The sequence below is a fragment of the Loa loa genome (genome assembly GCF_000183805.2).
Source record: "Loa loa unplaced genomic scaffold supercont3.1, whole genome shotgun sequence".
Classification (NCBI taxonomy): Eukaryota; Metazoa; Nematoda; class Chromadorea; order Rhabditida; family Onchocercidae; genus Loa; species Loa loa.
This window is the reverse complement of record NW_018108181.1, coordinates 540,862-564,023: the sequence shown is the minus strand read 5'-3', so window position 1 is coordinate 564,023 and position 23,162 is coordinate 540,862. Positions and strand designations below refer to the sequence as shown.

The 23,162-nt window shown below is 33.5% G+C and overlaps 5 protein-coding genes across 5 annotated transcripts; all 5 read left to right on the top strand.

Annotated features, from left to right (window-relative positions):
* Window positions 1-249: 249 nt before the first annotated feature.
* Window positions 250-4,451, top strand: LOAG_01980 (hypothetical protein; the record flags this gene model as incomplete). Its single annotated transcript, XM_003137518.1, has 11 exons — window positions 250-333; window positions 515-644; window positions 830-907; window positions 993-1,099; window positions 1,830-1,997; window positions 2,370-2,451; window positions 2,711-2,820; window positions 3,263-3,375; window positions 3,610-3,817; window positions 4,026-4,177; window positions 4,319-4,451. 11 exons carry the CDS (start codon window positions 250-252, stop codon window positions 4,449-4,451), a joined length of 1,365 nt encoding a protein of 454 aa, XP_003137566.1.
* A 414-nt stretch (window positions 4,452-4,865) lies between these two features.
* LOAG_01979 (hypothetical protein) lies at window positions 4,866-10,759 on the top strand (the record flags this gene model as incomplete). Its single annotated transcript, XM_020445907.1, has 23 exons — window positions 4,866-4,938; window positions 5,134-5,308; window positions 5,355-5,374; window positions 5,490-5,614; window positions 5,735-5,878; window positions 6,020-6,203; window positions 6,353-6,467; window positions 6,650-6,748; window positions 6,873-7,007; window positions 7,069-7,222; window positions 7,461-7,578; window positions 7,674-7,820; window positions 7,923-8,041; window positions 8,168-8,309; window positions 8,419-8,506; window positions 8,840-8,970; window positions 9,125-9,261; window positions 9,506-9,698; window positions 9,795-9,916; window positions 9,994-10,103; window positions 10,189-10,254; window positions 10,515-10,623; window positions 10,698-10,759. Exons 1-23 carry the CDS (start codon window positions 4,919-4,921, stop codon window positions 10,757-10,759), a joined length of 2,715 nt encoding a protein of 904 aa, XP_020303688.1. The 5' UTR covers window positions 4,866-4,918.
* A 1,459-nt stretch (window positions 10,760-12,218) lies between these two features.
* On the top strand, window positions 12,219-13,535 carry LOAG_01978 (ER lumen protein retaining receptor). Its single transcript, XM_003137516.2, has 4 exons — window positions 12,219-12,416; window positions 12,682-12,840; window positions 12,910-13,034; window positions 13,297-13,535. Exons 1-4 carry the CDS (start codon window positions 12,225-12,227, stop codon window positions 13,460-13,462), a joined length of 642 nt encoding a protein of 213 aa, XP_003137564.1. The 5' UTR covers window positions 12,219-12,224; the 3' UTR covers window positions 13,463-13,535.
* A 1,008-nt stretch (window positions 13,536-14,543) lies between these two features.
* On the top strand, window positions 14,544-20,053 carry LOAG_01977 (hypothetical protein). Its single transcript, XM_020445906.1, has 17 exons — window positions 14,544-14,679; window positions 14,859-14,923; window positions 15,031-15,130; window positions 15,456-15,532; window positions 15,701-15,809; window positions 15,911-16,016; window positions 16,220-16,327; window positions 16,485-16,724; window positions 16,904-17,046; window positions 17,214-17,350; window positions 17,600-17,777; window positions 17,868-18,004; window positions 18,386-18,501; window positions 18,577-18,633; window positions 18,793-18,924; window positions 19,069-19,225; window positions 19,477-20,053. Exons 1-17 carry the CDS (start codon window positions 14,654-14,656, stop codon window positions 19,641-19,643), a joined length of 2,055 nt encoding a protein of 684 aa, XP_020303687.1. The 5' UTR covers window positions 14,544-14,653; the 3' UTR covers window positions 19,644-20,053.
* An 830-nt stretch (window positions 20,054-20,883) lies between these two features.
* Window positions 20,884-22,973, top strand: LOAG_01976 (hypothetical protein; the record flags this gene model as incomplete). The annotated part of the gene is made up of 6 exons (XM_003137514.1): window positions 20,884-20,973; window positions 21,596-21,683; window positions 21,766-21,917; window positions 22,279-22,347; window positions 22,619-22,711; window positions 22,818-22,973. The coding sequence occupies 6 exons, from the start codon at window positions 20,884-20,886 to the stop codon at window positions 22,971-22,973; spliced, it is 648 nt and encodes a 215-aa protein (XP_003137562.1).
* Window positions 22,974-23,162: the final 189 nt, after the last annotated feature.

Genomic DNA, 23,162 nt, shown 5'->3' with positions numbered 1-23,162 from the left:
CTCGTCAATAATAACAATAAACTCGTCAACAAAAACTCGTCAATAATAAAACCATGTACTTTTTATTTAAAGATATTATCTCTATTTCCCAAAAAATTTCATAATTTCAAAGTTAGAAATGGAATTGTTCTCATATAACACAATTTTTAAATCATTTAAATTAAATTAAGCTATTTGTGAGTTGAAATGGAGCACGGAAAAGATTCCATTCATTTTTACCTTAGAGGATTATTATGTATTGCATTGCAGATGAGTGATGGTAGATTACCATTCCTTTCATTAACGCTTATGACATGTATCATTACCGTTATTTTCGGCGAATTATTTCCGCTGGTAAGAGGGAAGGAAAATCCTGAAATGTTGACAGATTAGCTCTTCACAGCATCACTCAGGAAAAAGCACAGTACCACTGGGTATATTCCAGCAAAGTGTTGAAGTATCGGATTGTTCTGACGATTTATAGTTATATAAAAGAGGGATGAAGAACGGAACCACAACCTATATTTCATTCCAGGCAATATGTAATCGGAGAGGCTTGCAAATTGCTAGTAAGACACGTTATATCACCTGGTTTGCAATGATTGTTTTGTCACCTGTTGCCTGGCCAATTTCAAAAATTTTGGATGTAGTCCTTGGATCTCAAGGTTAATTAGTCTCGTTGATTTAACTCTGTACTTCATGCAAAAATCTGTGCTAAAATCATGAAGTGCTGTTTGTTAATTGCAAAAACTGAAACAATCTAAAATCATTGAAATTGAATCTTCACATAATTCCTAAAGAGTCAGCTCCAAATTTTTACAATTGGATAAGAAACTTTTCTAATTCATAGGATGTGAGGGGTACGATAGAAGTAAAATAGAATTTTTAATTCTGGAAGCGGCAAGAACAAGTTCTGCAGTTTTTTCTGGTATGTATTTCCGTTATTTTTTTATTAGTATAAACCCTTCTATCCAATTATTTCTGATGGAATAAACGCTATAAAAGCGTTGCAGAGATTTTAAAAAATGCCATCAATCTACCAAGAATTCGAGTTGGTAATGTAATGACGCAAATTGACGAAGCATTTCTTTTATCAACAACAGATGCTCTTGATAATAAGGTCGTTTTTCTTTTTTTTTTTTTTCAAAAAAACATAGTATGAAATGCACTTTGCTATTAGCGACACAATTACTAATAAAAACGTTAAACACGACCTTGGGTTGAAGTAGTCTTTGATTGGGTCATCTAATCACTTATACCGTTTCATCCGTTTAAATCAGAACGCTTTTCCTAAACTAGATTTTCATTTTTATTTCGGGCTGGAAATTTAGCTTATAAAGAATGCCTAGTTTAATTTACAAAGAAATCCAAAAAATGGTTGCTCCAAAATCTAAAATCAAACCTTCTATGTCACATCAAAAACAAAAAAAAAAATTTCTATTTTTCATTTCTTAGTTAATGCTTATGAAATAGGGCCATTTAATCAATTAAAACGAAATTCCGTCAACCTATGTGTTGGTGAAATTTAGAATTTGCAGCTTTCATTTAGCCCATGCAATGATATTTAATTCCACAATTTTATTTAGAATCATAAATCCATAGATTAGAAGGGAAAACTGTGAACGCAAACAGTTGTTGCGTGTAAAAAGGATGAGGACGAACATCTCATCCTGCAAGATTTCTTTTTTTTTCGATTATTTCAACAGAAAGAGAACAAAGGATGAGGACAGAAATCAAAGAACTCCTTACATTACTTTCACATCTTCTTGGCCCTAAACATGAAAAGTGGGATTTTGAGATCTACACTAATAATTTTCAAAAACCGAACAGAATTTGACTTAATTTTCCAGCTGATTCTTTCGATCGTAGAAAAAGGCTATAGCCGTATACCTGTTTATGAAGGTTCAAAGAGAAGTAAAGTCATTGCAGTACTAAATGTCAAGGATCTCATTACTACTGATTTCAATAAAAGCATTGTAGTCATAGATATATTGAAAAAATTGAATTACTTGAAACAGGTTAGTTAACTTACACTTCAGTTGAAAAATTATGAATGAAGAAAACTTCACATTGATCATAATTTTATTTGATGAAGCATGCTACAACTTCTCAAGTAACTTGTCATTTATCAACGGCACTTATCCGGTCAATATTTTGAAGACCTAATATTTTAATTAGCAGGTAATTAGCAAAAATACTGATAGACATAAGAGGAATGAAAAAAAGAATATCTAAACAATCATATATGTTTCTTACAAGTTCCTTCGGTAATTACCCGAAGAGTTGTCCACTGTTAGCTCAATAATTTAAAACTACTAGTTGAATGCACTTGGTAATTAATTTGACTAGCTTTAAATTTATTTCAAAAAAGTTATAACTGAAATGACCAGGTCCGTTTCGTATGCGAAGAGATGCAAGTAAAACCATTACTGAACGAAATGGAAGGGCAAAATTTTGCATCCGAACCAAAAGGTTGCTTTTTGGGATGCGTGATTTTATGGTCACAAAAAAGGCTTGTTTTTTTAATAGCATTGACTTCTCATGTTCTTAAGAGTTTGTCAAGGCTTAGTTGAATTGTATTACTCTTTAGAATTCTTTAGAACTCTTTCAATTAACTGGGCAATTATTAAACCGATCTGTTTTTACCAAGAACAAACCGCTATATATTGTCAATCGACTTCACTATGTTTTTTCTCACTTATAATTTTCCATCCCCAAGTATCTTTTCCAGGTTATATATCACACCTAGCAATGGTGGTAAAATATGACAGTAAAAGTTACAGCCTTGTTGGTCTGATAACGCTCGACGACATCATTGAAGAAATATTTGGAGAAATGAAAGTGAGTTCCTCATAGATATCATTGAACTGTATCTTTAAAATAAATTAGAACTTATGGGACTTCTAGTTCATCATTCAAGCATTCTGATGTCATATTTTCTTAGATCACACAACACCATAGTAAACCAAAATTATTTTGCATGATGAACTATTTCAATGGACAAATCGACGAATTGGATTACATCGAGATCATGCAACTTTCGACTGGTTACGATCAGAACCGAATCCACTATCACCGCTGCAAGAAATTTATCATATTCAGAAAACACTGGAAAATTATCCTGGTTTCAAAGTACCATATATCTTTACAGACAGTTTTTTTCAGTTCTAGAAAAACTTTGACTCTCGAAATATGCAACAAAGCTTTGGAAAGTTTGAAACAAAAGCAAAGATTTGTACTTAACAAGTTGCGACTTTACTTTATCCTAAAAGTTATTATTCAGGAACTATCGTTCAATATTCTCACAATGCGTCGACTTTTCAATTTATGTCAAATTCATAGTTCATTCGGCAGGGTGAAAAAATTTACCGTTTATAAACAAGGATATCCATCCAGGTAAATAATAATGATAGCTGAAATTGATCTTCTACCTCTGACAATCCTGCATAACAAACTTCCTTACAAATCATACTAACTCTCCATTTTCACCACTGACATTAGTGCAATCTGTAGCACAATCTGATTATAATATCTGGAACAATTAACTGCATACACAGCGTAATAAAGAGATATGTAAAATCTTCCTTAAATATTGCGTCTGAAAAAGACTAACTATCTGACCTTATCCAGGTCAGTAGCGGTGATTTTAAAAGGTGAGGCATTTTATGAGGACACGAAAGGTGTTCGCATGGCTGTCACTCCGCTTGAACTGGGTGTCGAGCTTGTCGAGCAAATTTATTCGCTATGTCTCGATAAGGGTACTTCTGTGGATCTAAGTAATTTGTATTTCACGCCATTGAGAACAGTTTACGTGGAACCACCATTCCATTATATTAAGGTCTTATTTATTTATCCATGCAATTAAAGAATAACTGAAATGGAAATGAGCAAATGAAATTGAACCGGCAGAAATGGAAAAGAATTTATTGCTTGAGAATAATTTATTCCATGTTCTCATTTCTTAATGAAATTGTGTCGACGATTTCATCGAATTCTAAAATTCAAATTAGTCTAGAGCTTCTTCAACTGCTCTAAAAGTAATTCAGATAACAGTGCGAGCGATACTGGCGGCAATGCAAATAACAGAAGTGAATGAATATCGTCGTGAAGTAAGCGAAGCGAGGAATGTGAAGAAGGTGATAAACAATCCACAGCTCAGTGATTTGTCGTCTGTTGGACATAAATCAACTCCCATCAGGTATATAACAACTAAACAGTCAAGTCACCATCCAAATTCAGTGTGATCAGCTGACTATCTCAAGAAAATAATGAAATAATCTTTAAGTTAACATGGTCATTTGAATTCATTCTGTCATACAGGTTGTTTAAATTCTAATAGGAATAAGCGAAAAACTGATTCGACGCAAAGTATGAGCGCATCCAGCACTGAAGATACGGCAAAGTGCAAGTCTCATGGATCATCAATCTATCTGTCCACAACCGGATCATTCACGCCACAGAAAATCACGTGATCTTCGACTGGCTAACTTGAATTTTGTATTTTAAATGTTTAAATAAAGGAAATTACGAAATAATACTCTGTAATAGTATTGCCGTCGAAAAACAAAGAATAGATGTTCTGAGCCTGGGCTTGATACTCCCTCTCCTGTGTCCTGAATTTAGGCTCGACATCATGCTACTTCTGAAGAATCACAGTTAAAAACGAATCTGAAAGGGACGGCCAGTTTCACAGAGCGATGCGAGAATTTCTCGGTGCACTTTCAGGATAATCCGGAATATATCATGTAATATTATTAGTGGAGGAGGACAGATGGCTGTTGGAGTATTGCATTGTTATCACTTGAGCGTTATCAGCCCATAGTGAACTAATACTAGACAGCATAGTTTTGTTATGTAGTGTGTTCCCTCCAAAATTCTGTTTACTTTTTCAGAAAGTGAGCAATGTAATGCTAAGCACGATTTTCGACGATTATTTTGAATGACTATCGCCTTGCGTCCGTATGCTCCTAATTTCATTCGTTATTTTATACAAAGTCTGAATTTTTCAAAAAGCGAAGTTGTTCGGCACCAAATCTCAATTGAAAATATTTTCGCTCTCTCCCTCCATTTCGAAAGATGTATTTTTTTTTTTTACTGAGAATTAGTTTTGGCAATAAGGAAGAGCAAGTAGCATGCAATATTTTGGTTTTTCAGACTTCACAAGTCAGTTATCTTTCTGAAGCAGAGACACTGCTTAACATTGCTTCGGAAAGAGCAAATAACTTCAACAGATCAGCGGTGGCTGTTCGCCGAATCAATCGAGCATATTGTAAAGAAAAGTAGTAATACTAGGAAGGACAGATATCTTCCCACACTTTCCTTATCAGAGGTAATCTTATGCAACAAGGTTGATCTTGCTTAAGTTTTAATTTCAGAAAAAGCTGAGTACTTCACGGTGTGTTTGCATCAGAATTCTCATTGCGTCCCTTCTCGATTGTTAGATTGATCATCTATGGACATTAATGATCACGAATTAATGAGTAAGTACTACAGCTTAGTAGATGTTGCAGCATAAGGCGGAACAGTCACCGGATTTTCTCATTGCTGGATTGCGAGACATTTATCAAAAGCGGTCAACAATTCGATCAGACATCTTTATTGACAGCATTTTGCTACCTCTTGAATCAAAAAATTGGTTTTTTTTTTTTGTTTGAAAGAGATCTCGTTTTCTTCGGTTCCTAAATGCATGGAACATCGTCATGCTGGATATTTGAAAATTCTGTTTATGCTCCATTTATTTGTACTTATTCTTTAGGTAATCTGATCGAATTTTTGCAAGGATCTGGTGACACTCATGTTCCGTTTTTGTTGAGTTTATGTGGCCTGCCAATGAGTGATGTTACATGTAATGCAAAATCCGAAATAGTTGATCGACTTTGGAAAGCACTTGTTCGTGCAAGTGAGTTTCTGAATTAGCCACTATTTATAGCATTTAAAGAATGTTTACCAAGTATTATTTGTTTGAAATAGTGGTGACATTGTTAGTGATTTGAAATTTATGCAAGACGCTGCAGTCGAAATTATAAGCTCGAATTTGAAGATATTGCAATAACTCATGAAGCGATGAAAAGCCGTTTGAGGGTCTTAATTGAAAATGAACAAACATTCGATGCTTTGGAGATGTTGAAGGAAGCTGAAACAACATTCTGTCTCGAACCGGATGAGGGACTTTTCACTGTTATTCTGCAGGAGCTTTCAACGACGGGAAGCATCAGTGCAGTGAAGTGTGTTGTGTTGCTTTATTATGGCCATCAAAATATATGGTTTATGACTCAGAATAAACGCAGTAAAATTTAGCCAGTATTTAAAATGTAACGTTAATTGTGCGTCATGGAAAGTTATGTTCTTGTGATTTCAATAATTTTTCGTTTAGTTCGATGATAAGGGAAATAGAAAAGCGCAAGTTACCCGTGAATACAGAAATGAAAGCATCTCAGATATACTGCTATTTTAAGAATGATGATAATAACGCAATGGAACTAGCTCAAGTGAGCATATCTAAATAACATATTCCTCACAACTAAATTTTGCATATGAAAAAAATCCGAATTTAGTATATTCTGTAAACTTACGAGTGAAATCCCTTTTTTGATTTTAACAATTTTCTGTTCCTGTACAGTACTTAACGAAATATATCATTAACTGTTTCGGAATGTTTTCTTGTTTGCAGAATGCTATTATAGAATATGGAAATGAAATTGAACCACTAATTTTCATGGTGCGCTGTCAAACTGCTATCGAAAAACGGAATATCCAAAAGTTCAAGCTAGTATGTCTTTTTACAACTTCCATTGAAATAGTAAAGAGTGGCTTAAAATTTAAGTATTTAAAATCTTCAGCAGAAAAACAAGTAATGCTAAATAATGACTACTCGTAGTTCTTGTTTTTATCAGTTACTGGATTCACTCTCTTCATCGGATTTATCACTGAAATTACTCACTGATGAAATGGTGATGAAATTTGTGTGGTTACTGGCACGTAACGGCACCGATTCGATGGGCAAAGATCATGAACAACTTTGCACTGAAGTTAGTTTTTAATATTTTTTGACTGTTATGCATTCTCATTTTTTGATATGTTTCGTTTTAGACACTTCGGAAAGTGAGGAAAGAACGTGGTTTTTTCAAATTGATGGTTCGAGAAGCAAATCGACATGCGGTCCATGGCATGTTCTATTCAGCCCTCTCATACTTTCATAGTGATTTGCATGTTTCCGCCAAATCCATTTTTAGAGGTGGATATGGTACGTTTTTTATTAAATACATCAGTATTGCTGATAATTTTTTAGGTCTCTCTTCTACTGGCGACTACATATATGTATCAACAATGATGAATCTTAATGAATGATTAGTTTAGTTGTGGATATCTTTTTCGGCTTTTCCCGTTGATATTAGTCTAATATATTATGCTTATTAGTTTCACCGTCCAAAATACTTACAGTTATACTTTGTGTCTGAGTTTTTCATAATTTTATACTGCAGATTTTGGACGTCATATGGACTGGGTTGGTTGTTTTTCAAAAGCTCTGATAAATGCTGAATTGTCTTTGGGAGAATTGAAAGCTTTATTTAAACACATCAATCGAAACACTCATCATGCGTAAGAATTTCGCGTTTTATTGCTGAAATATGTTTTCTAAATTTACAATGGCGCAAGGAAAATCAGCAAATCTGTGTATATTTTTAAATTTTTAGGCATTTCTTGCTGGAGCATATTTTGTACTATGTTTTGACACACAGATTTCTGCCTGTTCAAAAATCTTTGCCGCTAACTTTGGAGCTTTTGAAAATTTTGGATCCTAACTGCATTAAGATCCACATCGTTGTGCCCTTACTTATACAGTATGTTTTTTCTTTTTCTCTTCATTATTTTATACTGTCATTACTTCGTATACGAGTTTATAAAATTTTTGAGGCATTGCTTTATGTTGAACTGTATTTCAGTGCATCTGGAGTTGAACAACGCCTCGAAATATTGGCTCGTTTTGTATCAGCTGGTTACAACGATTTAAATCACTTGAACCATGTTGTTATACGGAAGCTGCTGTTGCAGCCTTTACTTGGTTTGACTTACTCTTTTCATTTAATATTATTTAAGGGATTTACGGAAAAATTTACCCTTTGTTCTGTTTGTACTTTACGAAGTATCTACAGCGTGGTTGCAAGTATCTACTGGTATACTGTTTCAGGAAGGGGTGACACAGCAAAAAACAAGTGGAACACTGAACAGCTTGCTCGTGTTGTGGATATCATCAAGAAGCATAAAATATCAGAAGACGTTGCTTATAAGCTCTTAGAACCGGTTGTGGTAGGAATTAGCAGTTTGGAAAAGTGAGTGACTTGTTCTTATCTCAGGCAGAATTGGGATTTTTGGAAAAGCTGCATATTCATCAAATGAAAAATGGAGTTCTTGAAATTTTTACATTCAGATAATTTGCAGATGGCTGAAAGAGCAAAGTAATCGAATTAAAACTGATGTAAGGAACTATAGTGTTCCAAATACATTAAAAGAATACATATCAAACCAGGTATTTCGCTACACAATACAATTATCAGAAGGTTTCATTGAAAGCGAAATTTGCGACTATTTTACAACTCGGTTGTTGTCTATTTAGTCAGTCTAATACGAAGTCATAAGTTCAGTAGAAAAGCAGGTTAATAAAATGAATGCTTCATGTTTTGCTTTTCATGATATTTGTCCATGAATTCTTCTATATTTTCATTATTCATCTGCCTTTTTACGGTTTTAATCTTTGTCGATATAAGTACATCATAAGGTAACATTATCTATTGATTTTTATCAACAAACAATGAAGAACTGCTATTAAAAAATTAAAAATAAATTTTACCAGCAATTGCAGGAAGTGGATAAGATCCATGAATTCATCAAAAGAAATGGCTCAACAGATATTTCTCAGCTGTTCCAGCCCATTATTATGTTATACATTCATAAAGCTGACTGGGGCACCCTCATAGAATACATAAAACAGATGTTAGCTTTTTTTTTGTTTCATTTTGCTTGAATTTGAATTTAGTTTAGGCATAAATAAAAAAAAGGCAAAACTAAGCAGAATTCACAGAAACTGATGTACTTCAAATTGAGATAAACTTGTGCATGCTTAAAAAAATCGGTTTCTTATTTTTAGACATAGCGATGGCAGCAGTTTGATTCACTTAACTATTGACAATATTTTATTGATTTTGGTTCGACATTTGGAAGAATTCGAGAGTTTTAGCATGACATCTGATTTCGTTTATTATTTGCAACAAATTGTTTCTAGAGGTAGGCAAGTAGCATGTAGTATTTATATTTGAATTTACTTGTTGTCCAAATCGTCCGAAAAGTATATCACATGGAGGTACTTCATGCAATAAGTGACACATACATCTTTTTTTAATATTTCTACTTTTTACTGTTTTGTCGCTTTTCATGCCCATTTTTAACACTTCAGTCCTGCATAGAAGTTGAGCTGTGGTGCATTCGGCAATTGATTAAACTGAATTTAAACTGAAGCTAAATTTTCCAGATCTTCACTCAAATACTCGAAATCAGAAAATGCTAAAGAGATTAATAAAGCAGAGCTTAGAACTTCTTCACGAAACTGTTCAGTCATTAATTGCCTGCTCACGAATGTTTAGGACACTGGCAGATGTTAAGTGGATTCAATCCGGTTTTTTTGAAATTGTTTCAACTTCATTTGCTTCAGCAGCTTTAACAAAGTTAGTTCACTAAACAAGAGTCTTATTAGCGCATCGCTTTGTTCTGCTTTAAATTCAAATTTTAACATGCCCATTGGGAAATTTCCCCATTTACAGATTCGGTTTTGAAGGAGCTTTGAAAGTTTGCAATTTTTTCCAATTTTCTGATTTTCCAAATGGTATCATTTGTTTATTGCACTATGCTGTCAGAATCAATGATGAAAATCTTACCAGCAAAGGTAAAAATTCATTGTAAATCTCACTAGTCTACTCGTTCAGTTAAGCACGTAACTCTCTTAATACTTTCCTTTTCTAGCGCTTGCTTTAGCGAGGACATACTGGCCAGAATGGAAAGTTTCCGTAACCTTTGCTTCGATTATGATTTCTTTAGAAAAGCTGGAAGAGGCAAATCGTTTGCTACAAAAAGTAAGATCCAAACGTGATTTTAAATATATTTCCAAAAGTCCTTTCTGAAATTTGTATTCATTTATAGCTAAATGAGATTTTTTAGGCAAGTATTCGATGGATAAACGTCTTTCAGACTTATAAGTTGTTATGTGCTGTACATTTTGATGAGGTATTTATTTTTTCTATTTGTTTATTGTTTATTTTTACTTATTTTTGAAATTTAACTTGTTATTAATCCCATTAAGTCACCCTGTTTCGACCCTTTTTTGTAATGATTTTTGCATTGGCTGTTTTCAGAACTAATCATAAGTAGGAGTCTCTTTACAAGTATTATGAGAAACTTTTGCAAGTGCTTCAAATTAAAATATTTTGTGCGGATTTCTTCTTGTATTTCCTCATATTTGTTCATCTGTTTCTCAGTATTTCCAGGCACATAACTTTCACTTCAACTATCTAAACCTTTTCTCGAAGGTACTGAAATATAATAGACATGATGAAGCTTGCACTCGTTTGGCACTGGATTGTTTGAAGGATTGCAGTAAGTAACAGAAAATTTTTGTTTTACTGACACCCATATTTATTCTATGTACTGATATTTGTATTTGTTTTTAGTTCGGAAAGATCCAGATCAGGTTTATCTGGTGAAGCATTTTCTCAAAAACATTGGAATATAATGAGAACTAAATATATTTATTGATAACGAAGAAATTGATCGACTACAGTTTTGCAATTCTGTTGCCATTAAAAATTTGTTTTAGTATGTTTATCATGATTCCTTCTGAAATAACATATAAGAACCAGAAAAGTCTCCTAATCATTTCAGAACAGATTAAAGTCACTAAAACTTTTTATTCCAAAAGTAAATTAAAGGACGGTTATCTCCAAAATATCGGTAGCACTGACTTCAGTGAAACGTCTAATCATTATTAGTAACGGGAATTTGTATTTCAGTATATCTCAGTGGGATGGAAGTTTTAAGTTATGATTGCCACCAAGAGAAAGAATGCCAATGGTTGTTGTGGTGCGGCTTTCCAATAAATTGGAATAATAATAAATGATTCTGCTTCACAGTCGAAGGTCTTGGATAAAATTTGTGGCTTTATTCCCTTGATATTGTTTTGCCTTTCTTCTGATTATGCTATCAGCGTCTTATTAATTTTTTTTACATTTTGATAGCATGCATTATTTCTTATCAGCTAAATAAAAGTAGAAGGGCGTATGGTAGATGACCGCGTGTAAGGTGTAACTGTTCACTCCTCCTTCTACCTGGTCCTTCGTTTGGGTATCACCGTGCACATTTAATGTTTCCCCAAAATGCACGAGGAGTTTTCGTCCTGCAAACAGTTGATAATATTTGCAGAAGTAGCCCGGGAGGATACCCTAGCACGACCAATGAAGTGACACTTCTTGAGACGGTGTTTTTCATCGTGGCACTGAGTGTTTTGGAGAATGCCATCCGAATTCCTTGTCATTCCTCATGGCCGATGTTGGAAATGGCAGGGTTGGATGATGGATCCATGGAAGATCAGTTTTCTTTCAGGAATCTGTGCATGAAAACTGAAATGTTATTTCACGTTTCTTTGCGTTACTTTGAATGGTACATCTCTAGTGACTAGCGTGTTGTAAAACTAGAAAAAAATCTGGAAGTCATCTGTAAATTGTCCCGTAATAATTGTACAGGGAAATTTGCCACTAATTGTAATCTTTACGTACAATAAAATCCTTCATTGTTAACTGTCACCGTTGTTAATAATCATCTCACTAACAATGATAATTGTTATATTGACTTCATATTAGTCACATTCCAGTTGTTACACGGTATACATTCCAAGACACAAGAAACACTCCTTTTCTTAACTGAACGGTTATAGCATATAACAGTTGAGTAGGTGTCATTAATGAAATTTATGTACTGTAATGATGTATATAGTTGAAGACTATATCAGCCTTTGCTTCACCCTCTTTCCACAATATAGTCGGAATAAATTTCCTGTTGATTAGCACAGTTTTATTTCGCTCTGGCTAGTACATTCTTAATTTTATATGATGCAGAATAATTAATAATGGTAATTCTTGTTTTCTGGTTAAGAATTGAGCAGTAATAAATTAATTGACGGTGACTTTCGTATATTTTTCCAGATGAACATCTTTCGACTAACGGCAGACTTGGCACATCTTGTTGCCATTTTCATTTTGGCGCTAAAGATGTGGACGACACGATCAGTTGCCGGTATATCAGGCAGATCACAGCTTCTTTTCAGTGCCGTTTTCACATCTCGATACTTGGATCTTTTCACCAATTTCATTTCGGTCTATAATTCGGCCATGAAGGTCTGTAATTCGGCCATTCCTCCCGACAAATTTTGTTGAATTAAAAGTTTTAACCGTTACTGACTTCATTAATCAGTATTAGGTTTCTCGTTTCAGTTTATTCAATTACTTAATGTCATCCAAATTGGTGCCATTCAGTCGTACCCATTTTAATGATTTGTATGTACCTTCGCTTTCCATTTTAGTTCGTGCTACACATCACTTTCTGATAAAATATGTAATTTTTAGCAGTTCATCACCACGAACCAATCTTTTTCTGTTACAGATTTTCTTCCTACTGACATCTTTCGGTACTCTGTATCTAATGTGGATCAAATTCAGAGCAACTTATGACCGAAATCATGATACATTTCGTATCGAATTTTTGGTGCTTCCATGTGCTCTTTTGGCTCTGCTTATCAATCATGAATTTACGGTCATGGAGGTATTGATGCTTTCTCTTCCTTTCTGAATTCGGAGATTGAAGTCAATATCTATATTAAAAAATTTCTAGGTAATGTGGACATTTTCGATTTATTTGGAAGCCGTTGCCATTATGCCACAACTCTTCATGCTTTCCCGCACTGGGAGCGCTGAAACCATCACCGCGCATTATTTGTTCGCACTTGGTTCTTATCGGTATGTAAACATTTTAGATGAAGATTTGAAGGCACATATAATACACTTCTGAACCATTGGTGCAGCCACTTCTTAATTTTCTTGCACTTGTTGCGTCCTTTTTTTTAATCTCTGCAGCCACTACTTATCGTAGCAGTAGCTGTTTTTAGTGTAAGTGAGAAATAATTCATTTTTAGAATTTCTTAAGAATTTTTAAACATTATAATTATAGAAGTAAGTAACTACAACTACGCAACAAATATCACAAAATATTGTATTTTAGTGCATTATATATATTGAACTGGGTCTACCGCTATTACACAGAAGGATTTTTCGACCCCATTGCTGTCATATCTGGAGTCGTTCAAACCGTACTTTATGCTGATTTTTTCTATCTTTATGTTTCGCGCGTTCTACGTCAGAAACGTGGCTTACAACTCTCAGCATAAATATCTTTATTAAATGATTATTTTTATAGGTGCAACTCTTTACAAATTATCGCTGGATGATTTTTTGAGGGGATTCAAAAATAAACTCAAAAACATTAAAATGAAGAGTTTTTTACTTCGCAAGGTGCTTTTACACCATTTTTACTGTGTACATTCTCTTCCCTGAATGACTTTGAGACCTCATTTAAAAGCACCCAAATTTTAAAATGATTTTTTTATTTCAAAGAAAGGAACTTCATAAGATCTGACTTGTAAGGCTTTCTGATCGATGTTTGTTGATGTTGCGAATATTGGATTTGTTGATTGTTGATTTTTTTCGGTTTCCGGATTACAGGTAATTTATTAATAGCGTTTCAAAAGCTTGCAAACCTTTTCAATATTCCTGTATCTGTTTCAAGTAGCATGCTATTTTAATAATGTTGTTGATAAAATTCTTCACTGCATAGCTGTTTTTGCATTCTTATCTTTGGGGTGTAACAGCCACCGTCATTATTGTTAGTCGTTTTGTTGTCTTTTTTATAATAAATTTATTATACTTATGTCTTCGGCTTTTTTATTTTCATAAAATTTCATGAGAAAAATAGCAATAATATGGATAATAGTTTCCTATTCTTATAAAATTCTTATTTAGTTGTCTTTTACCCCATACATATTTAAAGGGAAAAAACTGCTCATTTTTTCTTTCTTGTATGGTTAAAAACTATATTTGAGGCACATATATTGGTGTTATCGCAAGACTTGCGCATATTTTGGTATTTTAACAGTTGCGCATATCTTGTTATCTCAACTAATATGAAGGAATAAAATTTTCCGGGAATTTGTGAATAGTTGCGTGTGTTTTTCGTTTTAAAATTTTAGAACGATCTTTTTTCTCATTTTTCTTTATATACGAAACTATATTTAAGGCACTTAAGTCTTGAGGTTCCATCAAGTCGTGTTTTAAATGCAGTTTTGTTATCGATATTATGAATCAGTTAAAAGTTGTATTCAGAGTCACTTTCCTGTCACATTTGTGTTCTGGTTGTCAAGTTAGTATATGTGCAATTGTTGTCAATTTCACTCTCAAGCGTTAGCTTTTTCTTTACAGAAGCTTTGATCCAAGATATTATGATGATTGGCTTCTCATTTTTTTTGATTGGTCCTAATTCAAGTTACTGATATGATACCGTGTTTCAAATTCTGCACATTACAATGATGTTACGCTACTCGAGCTGCAGGTATTATAAATCCCTAATTTTTTGCTGTCATTTAGTCTTGAAAACCAAAGATATCTTTTGACTTTTTGCTGCATGTCTTTTTTATAATGTTTTTCCATCATCGTTCATTCGTTGTTTCCAAAGTTTTCCTTCCTCTATCTCTTTGTCGTCGTGTCATTAATTTTTACCGATATCTACAGATGTTTATTGCATGGATACAAGTTTCCTCTGCGGGCTGTATTACCGGGCCATCAACATGCTTCAGGTTTCTATAATATTTTCAATGGTTCAGTGGATAGTTCATACAGTGTTCAGTTACTGACGTATATACGTTGACAGACAATTGCTGAACTTTCCTTTTTAATATTTCAGCTGCTTGTTCCAGTTCATCTTCATCAGTTAATAACAACGTAGGAATTTCACATCGGCAATCAGTGAAATGGTATGGATATGCATTTCGAGACAGACAAGAGTACGTTATATATTTTGTATTTGGTTTCTAGCTTCTAACATATTTTTGTGTTTAGCTTTTAGTTCTTATGAGCTGAAGGTGTGAGGTCCACACGGCTGGTTCTTTCAGTAAGCACTCATAATGCCATCTGACAGTTGATCTTCTATACATTTGATTGTGCTGACATCACGACCGATAATCAGGGTTCATGTCGTCAGATTTTGAACTACAAGATGTAGTTTTCGTTAACGACGATCGTATCATTCGCAACTAATTCTTCTGTTTGTTTCCTGCCATTGTATTGGAAATTCATTTTTTCATTTTTTGTTAGTCAATCATATTGCAGTTCATTCTATTCTTTCAATGAATCATTTGAGTTATTGTATTCCATCTCAACCAGCACAAATACTGCAAAGGATGAACGTTGGTTTCGAAATATTTTTGTAAAATTTCTGCAGTCAATCTGAGTGTTAATTATGTAGGGAAAATCAGAATAAATGAATGTTCATTTGTATCCATTTTCCATAGATTCATAATGAATAAAAGGAAGTAAAGCAAATATGATTGACTAACTCTAAATGTGTCATTTAGAAAATGTGATTGAAGTATTAGAATCTTTCTTTAAAACATATGGATGGCACAGTATCGATGGAGTGTTGATTGACTTGCTTCCTCAAACTTATGAAATGTTACTATCGAGGTAATCTGATTCTTTATTTCCATAGTTCATTTTTATGAGTGAACCAGTAAGTTTAATGTTTCTTTACATATTATAAGGGTATAAGGAATATAAAATTTCAGTTTCCCAACCGATCACAACGCATCTATGACTGCATCTGGCCATACACAAATATGTGGTAGAGTATTGAGGACTAAGTCAAGAACAAGCTTGCGAAGGCCGCAATGGGTTTCACTTTTTTTTCGTTAATTCTCTTTGAAAATTTCCCAATCGGTTCTGCTTCCAGTTTCATGTTTCCATCGCCTCAGTTCTTTGCAGATTTATTATTTATTATCTCTCTCTCCCATTAATCGCTGGTTTACACGTCAATGACAGTTCAACCGCTTGTGAAGGAAGGACATTTCAAAATTCTATAAATTTATGATTTGTAGTGGACATTTTGCACTCGATCACGATCAGGTCCTTGTATTGCAACAAATAAAGTAATTAAGAATCGTGGGACATTACTGTGTAAAAGTGAACGTCACATGGTAAAATCGGTAATTGTTGCTTTGTTGGCATAATAAATCGATAAGTTTTTTTAGTTTTAAATAGAATGAATTTAGCATCTCAAAGAGCACCATTTTTATTCAAAAAATAAACATATCGCTGCTGAAATACCGTATTATGAAAGATATGAAATTATATCATTTTTAGGCGGGTCAGCATAGTATGCAGCCCGTTTCAGGCAAATTACGGTCTGTAGTAAATTTTCAATTACGGACTCTAAAAACTACTACATGTCCGACTATTATTTGTGATGTGGTGATGTCGGCTACCACTGTATCCTGTCAAGAGAAGGCTCAAAAACCATTCAAGAATGAGAGCGATGAATTGGTAACTTCAAAAACCAAAATTGCATCAGTAGACCAACTAAAGCACCTTATTTTGAAAAAGGTAAACAAGAGTTGTTTGTTTCATCTTCACCGTTAGTGATCCTTCTCAGACTTTATAATTTTAGGCGTTTACAATACTCTGTATGAAGATTATTGATTAGGGAAAGGGCTATGTTTGTTACGTCCAAGGTTTTTAAAACTCAATCAAAATATCGAAGTTGTGTTCTTAATTCATTTCAGGACGTTGCTGGCTTGCGACGGGTTTTGAATACTGAACTTTGGCCATCTCATCGTCTCTTGAAAACGTTTGTTGCGGAACTTTTTGAAGTATTCATTGTATGTGGAAAAGATGCGAAAGAAGCTTTATGGCTTATGGACAGCTTGTATGTTTTTCACATAAATGATTATTAATAATGATAGTATGCATTGTTTCCTGTTAAAATCTTCATGAAGTGATAATTGGTATATTCTGTTAATTTCAATGTTAAAATTTTTGATTTCAAATATTAAGTATGGATAGGATTTCAAATTTAATATTCTGCTGCTACAGTGCGTTAGCGAACAGTCGTGCTACACTGCCAAATTCAGTTATTTTACAACTAATCACACGAATCTTGACCGAAGAAGGAATAAAAGCAGCAATCAATTGTGCTGTTTACTATCGAAATCTATTACTAATTAAGTCACGTACGTCCTTTAACAGCATAATTTTTCACGATTTAATGCATATATGTTCTTGAGGGTATATATATATAATATATATATCGCAAAAGCTCTGGAAAGAAATGCAGAACTGCGAACGCTTCAGGATATTAAGAAAATACCATCTGGTTCTATAATTTTACAAAGGTTAATAGACAAATGAGGATCATGTATTGTACAATTCCATTATTTTGCGCTAAATTGATCTTATGATTAATAAATACTTTTTTACAGCCCCCGATGATTTATTTGCCGATCGTTCCATAGCTGTTGCTGAGAACCTTTTTACTGAAGCTTTCAAAAAAAATGACTTGACGGGAATTCAGGATTTGTGCGATATATTGATTGACTTAGGCTTTCTTCGCAACTCTTCGACTTATTTACGTGCCGTTGTTAAATCCTATCTGCGAAGGTTTGCTTAAATAAAAAAAAGTAGTATTTTTTTATGTTTTTGACTTTTTCAGCTTTAAAACACGTTAGATTGTAATTTGTTAATTTGTAGTGGTGGTTTTGATACAGCTTTCAATATGTGGTATAAAAATGCTCAGAAATATCGTATTGCTGCGGGTTGTGATCTTCTTATACGGCATACAATTTTGGAAAAAAATCTGAAAGATGTATTGCAAGAGAAAAGACTTCGTGAGTTTAACTTTTATATATTTTTTTTATCTCACTTGAGTTTTCGTCAATGCTGTGCCGTATTTCCATTGCAATATTTATGTTTCCCCAGGATTGAGAAGTCTTGAAATCTAGGTTACAAACAGGTTGCTTTCAACAATTAAAATTTAATAAATCGTAAGTGCTGCTTACATATACTTCGAATTGTCACGTGTTTGAATCTTCAAAAACAAAAAAAAGTTAGAGAAGTGGGAAAACGGAATCACCGTGGCAAGCATAGACACATTTTGTTGTTTTTTATATTGTGTGGCCTATTTTTCATCTTATTTATCAGAAGTTTATTAATCTTTATTTTTTAAATTCTAAACTATCTGACTTCTGTGCTTCATGGGATAATTTCAGGAAATATTTTGGAAAAACTCAATGAATTTGGAGCATTTCATGATGGCCTTGCTGAACTTGTTGTGGAGCTTTTAAAGGCGAATATGGTCTGCGAGGCGGAACTAATATTCAAAAGGGTTTGCATTTATATGTAAAACATGTTGTTCTGTACCGTAGAGATCTGCGATTAATATTAATATATTTTTTTTCAGTTGAAAATATCTGGACACCATTTCAAACGGCCGATCTTCCGCATGCAGAGTAACCTGGTATATTCCTTCGTCAAAATTTTAAAAACTTATTTTTGCTAAATCCAGAAATTTATTGATGGATTGAAGTTTTTCCTATTTTGAACTATCGAAGTAAAGAGCTTTGAACCGTTTTTATTTACTAATTGGTTTCAGCTATATTATTTCTGAAACTTTTAGGACAATTTGCCTTATGTTGAACATTTTGCGATTGTTTTGTTGGCTACTTTACTAGAAGAAAGCAGATCTCGAAACACTCGAAAATATTCGCGACAAAAATTGTCAGAAGGAGGGTTAATGAAGAATTTTCAAGCAAGTTTTGGATTTGAAAATTAGTCTAGTATAAAACATAAATGATTTCTTTCCTACCCTTTTTCGCTGTTTCATAAAAAAAAATTTGGTTCCTTGTGTTTCAAAAAATCGATAAATGAGTGAAATTCTGAGAAAGGTTTTTAGGAATCAACTCGCAAAAATTACATCCGATCATTGTTAACGATTTGGCAGCCACACTATAACCGAAGACAAGAAGTAGACATAAAGAAGTTTAGGGCTGATGTCGAGCAACTTCGAGGACTCATATATGTGACCGAAAATGTGTGGTTTGAGATAGCAAGTATGTTTATACTTCATTGTGAGAAATCTGTTGAATCTTATCAATATTTGAAAACGTCATACTGAAGTTGCCTGAGTGTTTTACATTTGCGGTTTATCGGACTTAGAGGGGTGGTGAAAATTCTTCAACCATTTTTTTAATGTTGAAAGATGTGGTTGAAATATTTTGACTTTTCAATAAAATCCATATGGACTTTCAGTTTTCAAACAAAGTGCAGTTTTTGACTTAGATGTCTTGCTTACTTTTCTCAGGTGAAGCTGACGATATGGAATCTTTAAAACGTTTACGGAACTGGATTGCAAAGTATAGGAGTAGCGAATTCAGCAGTGTGAGGAAGAGACTGGAAAATTTCTTCACAACAAAAGAAATTACGATGCCAAATAATGATGGACGGGGATCGTTGATAAAGGATCAATGATATAACTTCGCGTTTCAACCTCTGACATTTTCAATTTTTTTCCCTTCTTGAAGATTCAGCAATATTTGAACCTAACAACAAAGCTGAGCAATTCGAATGTTCCGGATTCTCTTCTTATTTTCTTATATCTGTAGTTTCCATGTCTTGAGGTTTTTTTTTGATGTGATATTGGTAGTGTTGGTTTTTTTTGTCATTTTCTGAAAGTGCTAAAGTTTCCCATTACATTTCGCTGTTATTTGAACAGGCTTACATTGTTAGAATTCTTTTTACAGTGACTTTTTTTTTCTTTTCGGTCGTTTCTTCAGGTTTATAGTTCTTTGTTATTTCTTGGATGATCACGGTTTCATCAACAGCTTTAATAAGAGGAATTTTGTGAACAGTTCTTTTGGCAGTGATTCAATAAAGTCAGCAAATTAAGCATAGAATTATACAAAAACTTTGCGTCTATTTTTTGCTATTCACGTCAAAGCCGTACAGTTGTAAAAATTAAAGTTGAATTGAATGGAAGGCAGTGATAAAGAAAAATCTACTTCACTTACCTGTTCAGCGAATTGGCTAGAAAACATATATATCTTTTTTGGAATGTTTACAAAATTGTCATTATTAAAGTTTTAATCACTTTTCGAACTGTTGGAGAAAGCAGTTGCGTTGTATAAGTCAACAGTGCCATCGAAATCAAGAGGAAACTTGTATGACTTCTAGAAATTAGAAATCCATAATTCTCTCTGATATTAAGGATACGAATTGCTGGCTTATTTCTTTCTTGAATATTATCTGAGGCATTTATTATATGTGCGGTCTTCATGTTAGGTGTTTATAAGCACTTTTCAAAAAATTCGATGGCTTAAAAGGAGAACGTATTGAATCATCGCTGTCTTCGTTAATGATTTGTGATACAGGTATTGTTGCTTCTAGGACTGTCCAGATTTAAACAGTTACTTGAGGACTCTTCTATTGCTCTCAATGTGAACCTACAAGAGCAAGTCAATTTTATCTACGAAAGGGACAGAATTACTGAAAATAGTTGAAAAAAAGGACAAGATTTAATGGAATTCGATCATGTGATACCGTCGGCATTGTGGAAATAGATCCATTGCTGAGTGGTGCGTATTACAGGTTGGTTGGTTTAAAAACGAATTCCCGAAAATGTTTATTGTATTCTCTACTACCTTTTGCTGTTGTTTATGGCATTACTCAAATTTTTTGAGAACAGATTTGTTATTGTTGAAGAGAGAGTAAAATGTCCAACAATCAGCATAAAAACTTCTCACCAGAAGCTGTCAGTCTACTCGCTCATATGATGAATATGACCTTGAACAAAGCTGAACAGGTGTTTTTCAGCAATTCTTCAATTTGTATTTATAATTTAATAAACTGAAGATCATACTAAGCTAGAATTTAGATGGTTCTTTTATCTCACGCTGACTTCAGAGTTTAACAATGGCCATTTTTATCATCATTTGTTAATTACACTTATATTTCCCTTCCAAATTTTATCAGCCATTACATTGGAACATCTTTCGTATCCGTGCGTAGGACTTGTAAAAAAAAATTGCTTAACAAGTAATTTTCGGAATAGTTTAACATTATCCATTCAAATCACGCAGTACAGTGAAATCTTCGAGTTTTAATCTTTGGTCCAACACCTTCAGAGATGAGTAGGCACGACGTGTCACTGAAAGTAATTGTTAGTTCATAGATTAAGACGTTGGTTACTATCAACTGATTACTATCAATTGATAGTTGCGTAGGATTTATTATGTGATTTGCCATTTCCTTGTTAAAATTTCCCAAATTGTGCTTCTCCAAATTTGCAGTCAAAAAAGGATTCGTAGAATAGAGACAGGAAATTATGGTTTATAAATTTTAAGATTGGTCAAAGTGCACAATTTTCTTCTATCAACAGTGACTCAGTGAGAATAGCAAAGTGATGTCTTGTGATTTTTTTTCAGTTGTCTCAATACAATCAACTACCGATTGAAAAGCCAAAGATTTATGAGAGTTCCGAGATGAAAGATATTAATAAAGCTCCATCTGAAAGTAAGTTTTCGGAAATGAACAGTAAATTTCAATCACGATTTTCTAAATCGAAACACACTTAGGTATATAACCTTGCATTTAGATGCATCGTCATCGGTTCCAAGAATCAATTCTTTAGTGTGTGGAACACAGGTAAACACTATTGATTTTGCTAGTTATTTAAATGGAGATTTGGATTTTGTTTTAACTTTACCGATTTTTGGTCCCAAAGTTTCGGAACATCAAAGGGAACCAGTTCTTATTTTTCCATAACAGTTTATACGCAAGTTTTTACGATTAATTTAATTATCTGGCACCAATTTATCATAAGGAGCTGGAGACCAAAATCAAATTAAGTCGTAATTTTGTTTCGACTTTTTTTTTGATTACAGTGGGAAGGGATGTTCAAAAGTTGAGATAAGTGAAGTCGCATATATCACAAAGCAACCCATCATTATACATTTTCACTCCCTAATCAATGACGATAATAAGACGAAGAAATGCTCGGCTTGCCCTTTACTGAAAGCATTGGTTAATTAACTGGAAAATTAGAAAATATTCCGAACAGTATTTTAATAAGTCAGAATCATCTATTTTGCATTCAAAAAAGCTCTAGCCTGCTGCTGAACTTGGCGTTGATGGGGACGTGCTCTCCGCAAGTATTATGACTGGGCCAAAGAATAGGGTTTGCTATGAACCCATTGTTAGTATTACTGATTTTTAAAGTAACAAAAATTCCAACTTATCTTCAAAGTCAAACTTTATAGACTCCATTTTAAAAATTACCGTGTGTTAGAGTTATATTTTAGTAGAAATTCATTTCTATTCAAAAAGATAATTTCGAATTCATGATATTTGTGAAAAACTGGAAATACATCTCAATCATCTAAAGTCCTCAGATGTCTATATAGATTATTGTTTTAAATCATTATTTCCATTGAAACGGCAAATTTTAGAAAATTCAAATACCAAAAGAATGCCCAAGTGCCACATTTAACTATATGATGAAAGCACGGAAAGATAATAAAGATATTTTTATTCCTGCGAAGGTCAATTCACTTTGATAACTTGCTCGATGTAATTTACTATATTATCGCAGTTTACTTTCTTCAAAAGCTTAACTCATTCCAAATGAAGATCAGCTATTAATTACAGATCGTAGTAACTCAGTTACGAAAGGCAGGTATTGATATCAGTTTTTATCTGGAAACACAATTACATCCTGAACTTCCACCACTCTACCTTCGCATTTTCTGTCCTAATTATGAGCCAAAACAGGTGTGGATCAATGGAAAAGAATGCATTCATTGATGATATCATTGCCATACACATACACTTCAGAATGGATTAATAATAATAATGCTTGCAAATCGCTAACAACATAATAAGTGATCATTCTTGATTTGATATCTGATGAGACAACTACACAGTGCTTCCTGCGTCCATTTGTAAGATAGCCAAGATGTGAGAATTTAATGGAGCACGAAATATTTTTAGACA

Coding starts and splice junctions, on each gene's coding strand:
- LOAG_01978 (XM_003137516.2), top strand. CDS start 12,225: ATGAACATCTTTCGACTAACGGCAGACTTGGCACATCTTGTTGCCATT. Junction 12,841..12,909: donor ATGAATTTACGGTCATGGAG/GTATTGATGCTT, acceptor AAAAATTTCTAG/GTAATGTGGACATTTTCGAT. Junction 13,035..13,296: donor TTCGCACTTGGTTCTTATCG/GTATGTAAACAT, acceptor ATTGTATTTTAG/TGCATTATATATATTGAACT.
- LOAG_01977 (XM_020445906.1), top strand. CDS start 14,654: ATGATGTTACGCTACTCGAGCTGCAG. Junction 16,017..16,219: donor GCTTGCGAAGGCCGCAATGG/GTTTCACTTTTT, acceptor TATGATTTGTAG/TGGACATTTTGCACTCGATC. Junction 17,778..17,867: donor GTTAAATCCTATCTGCGAAG/GTTTGCTTAAAT, acceptor GTTAATTTGTAG/TGGTGGTTTTGATACAGCTT.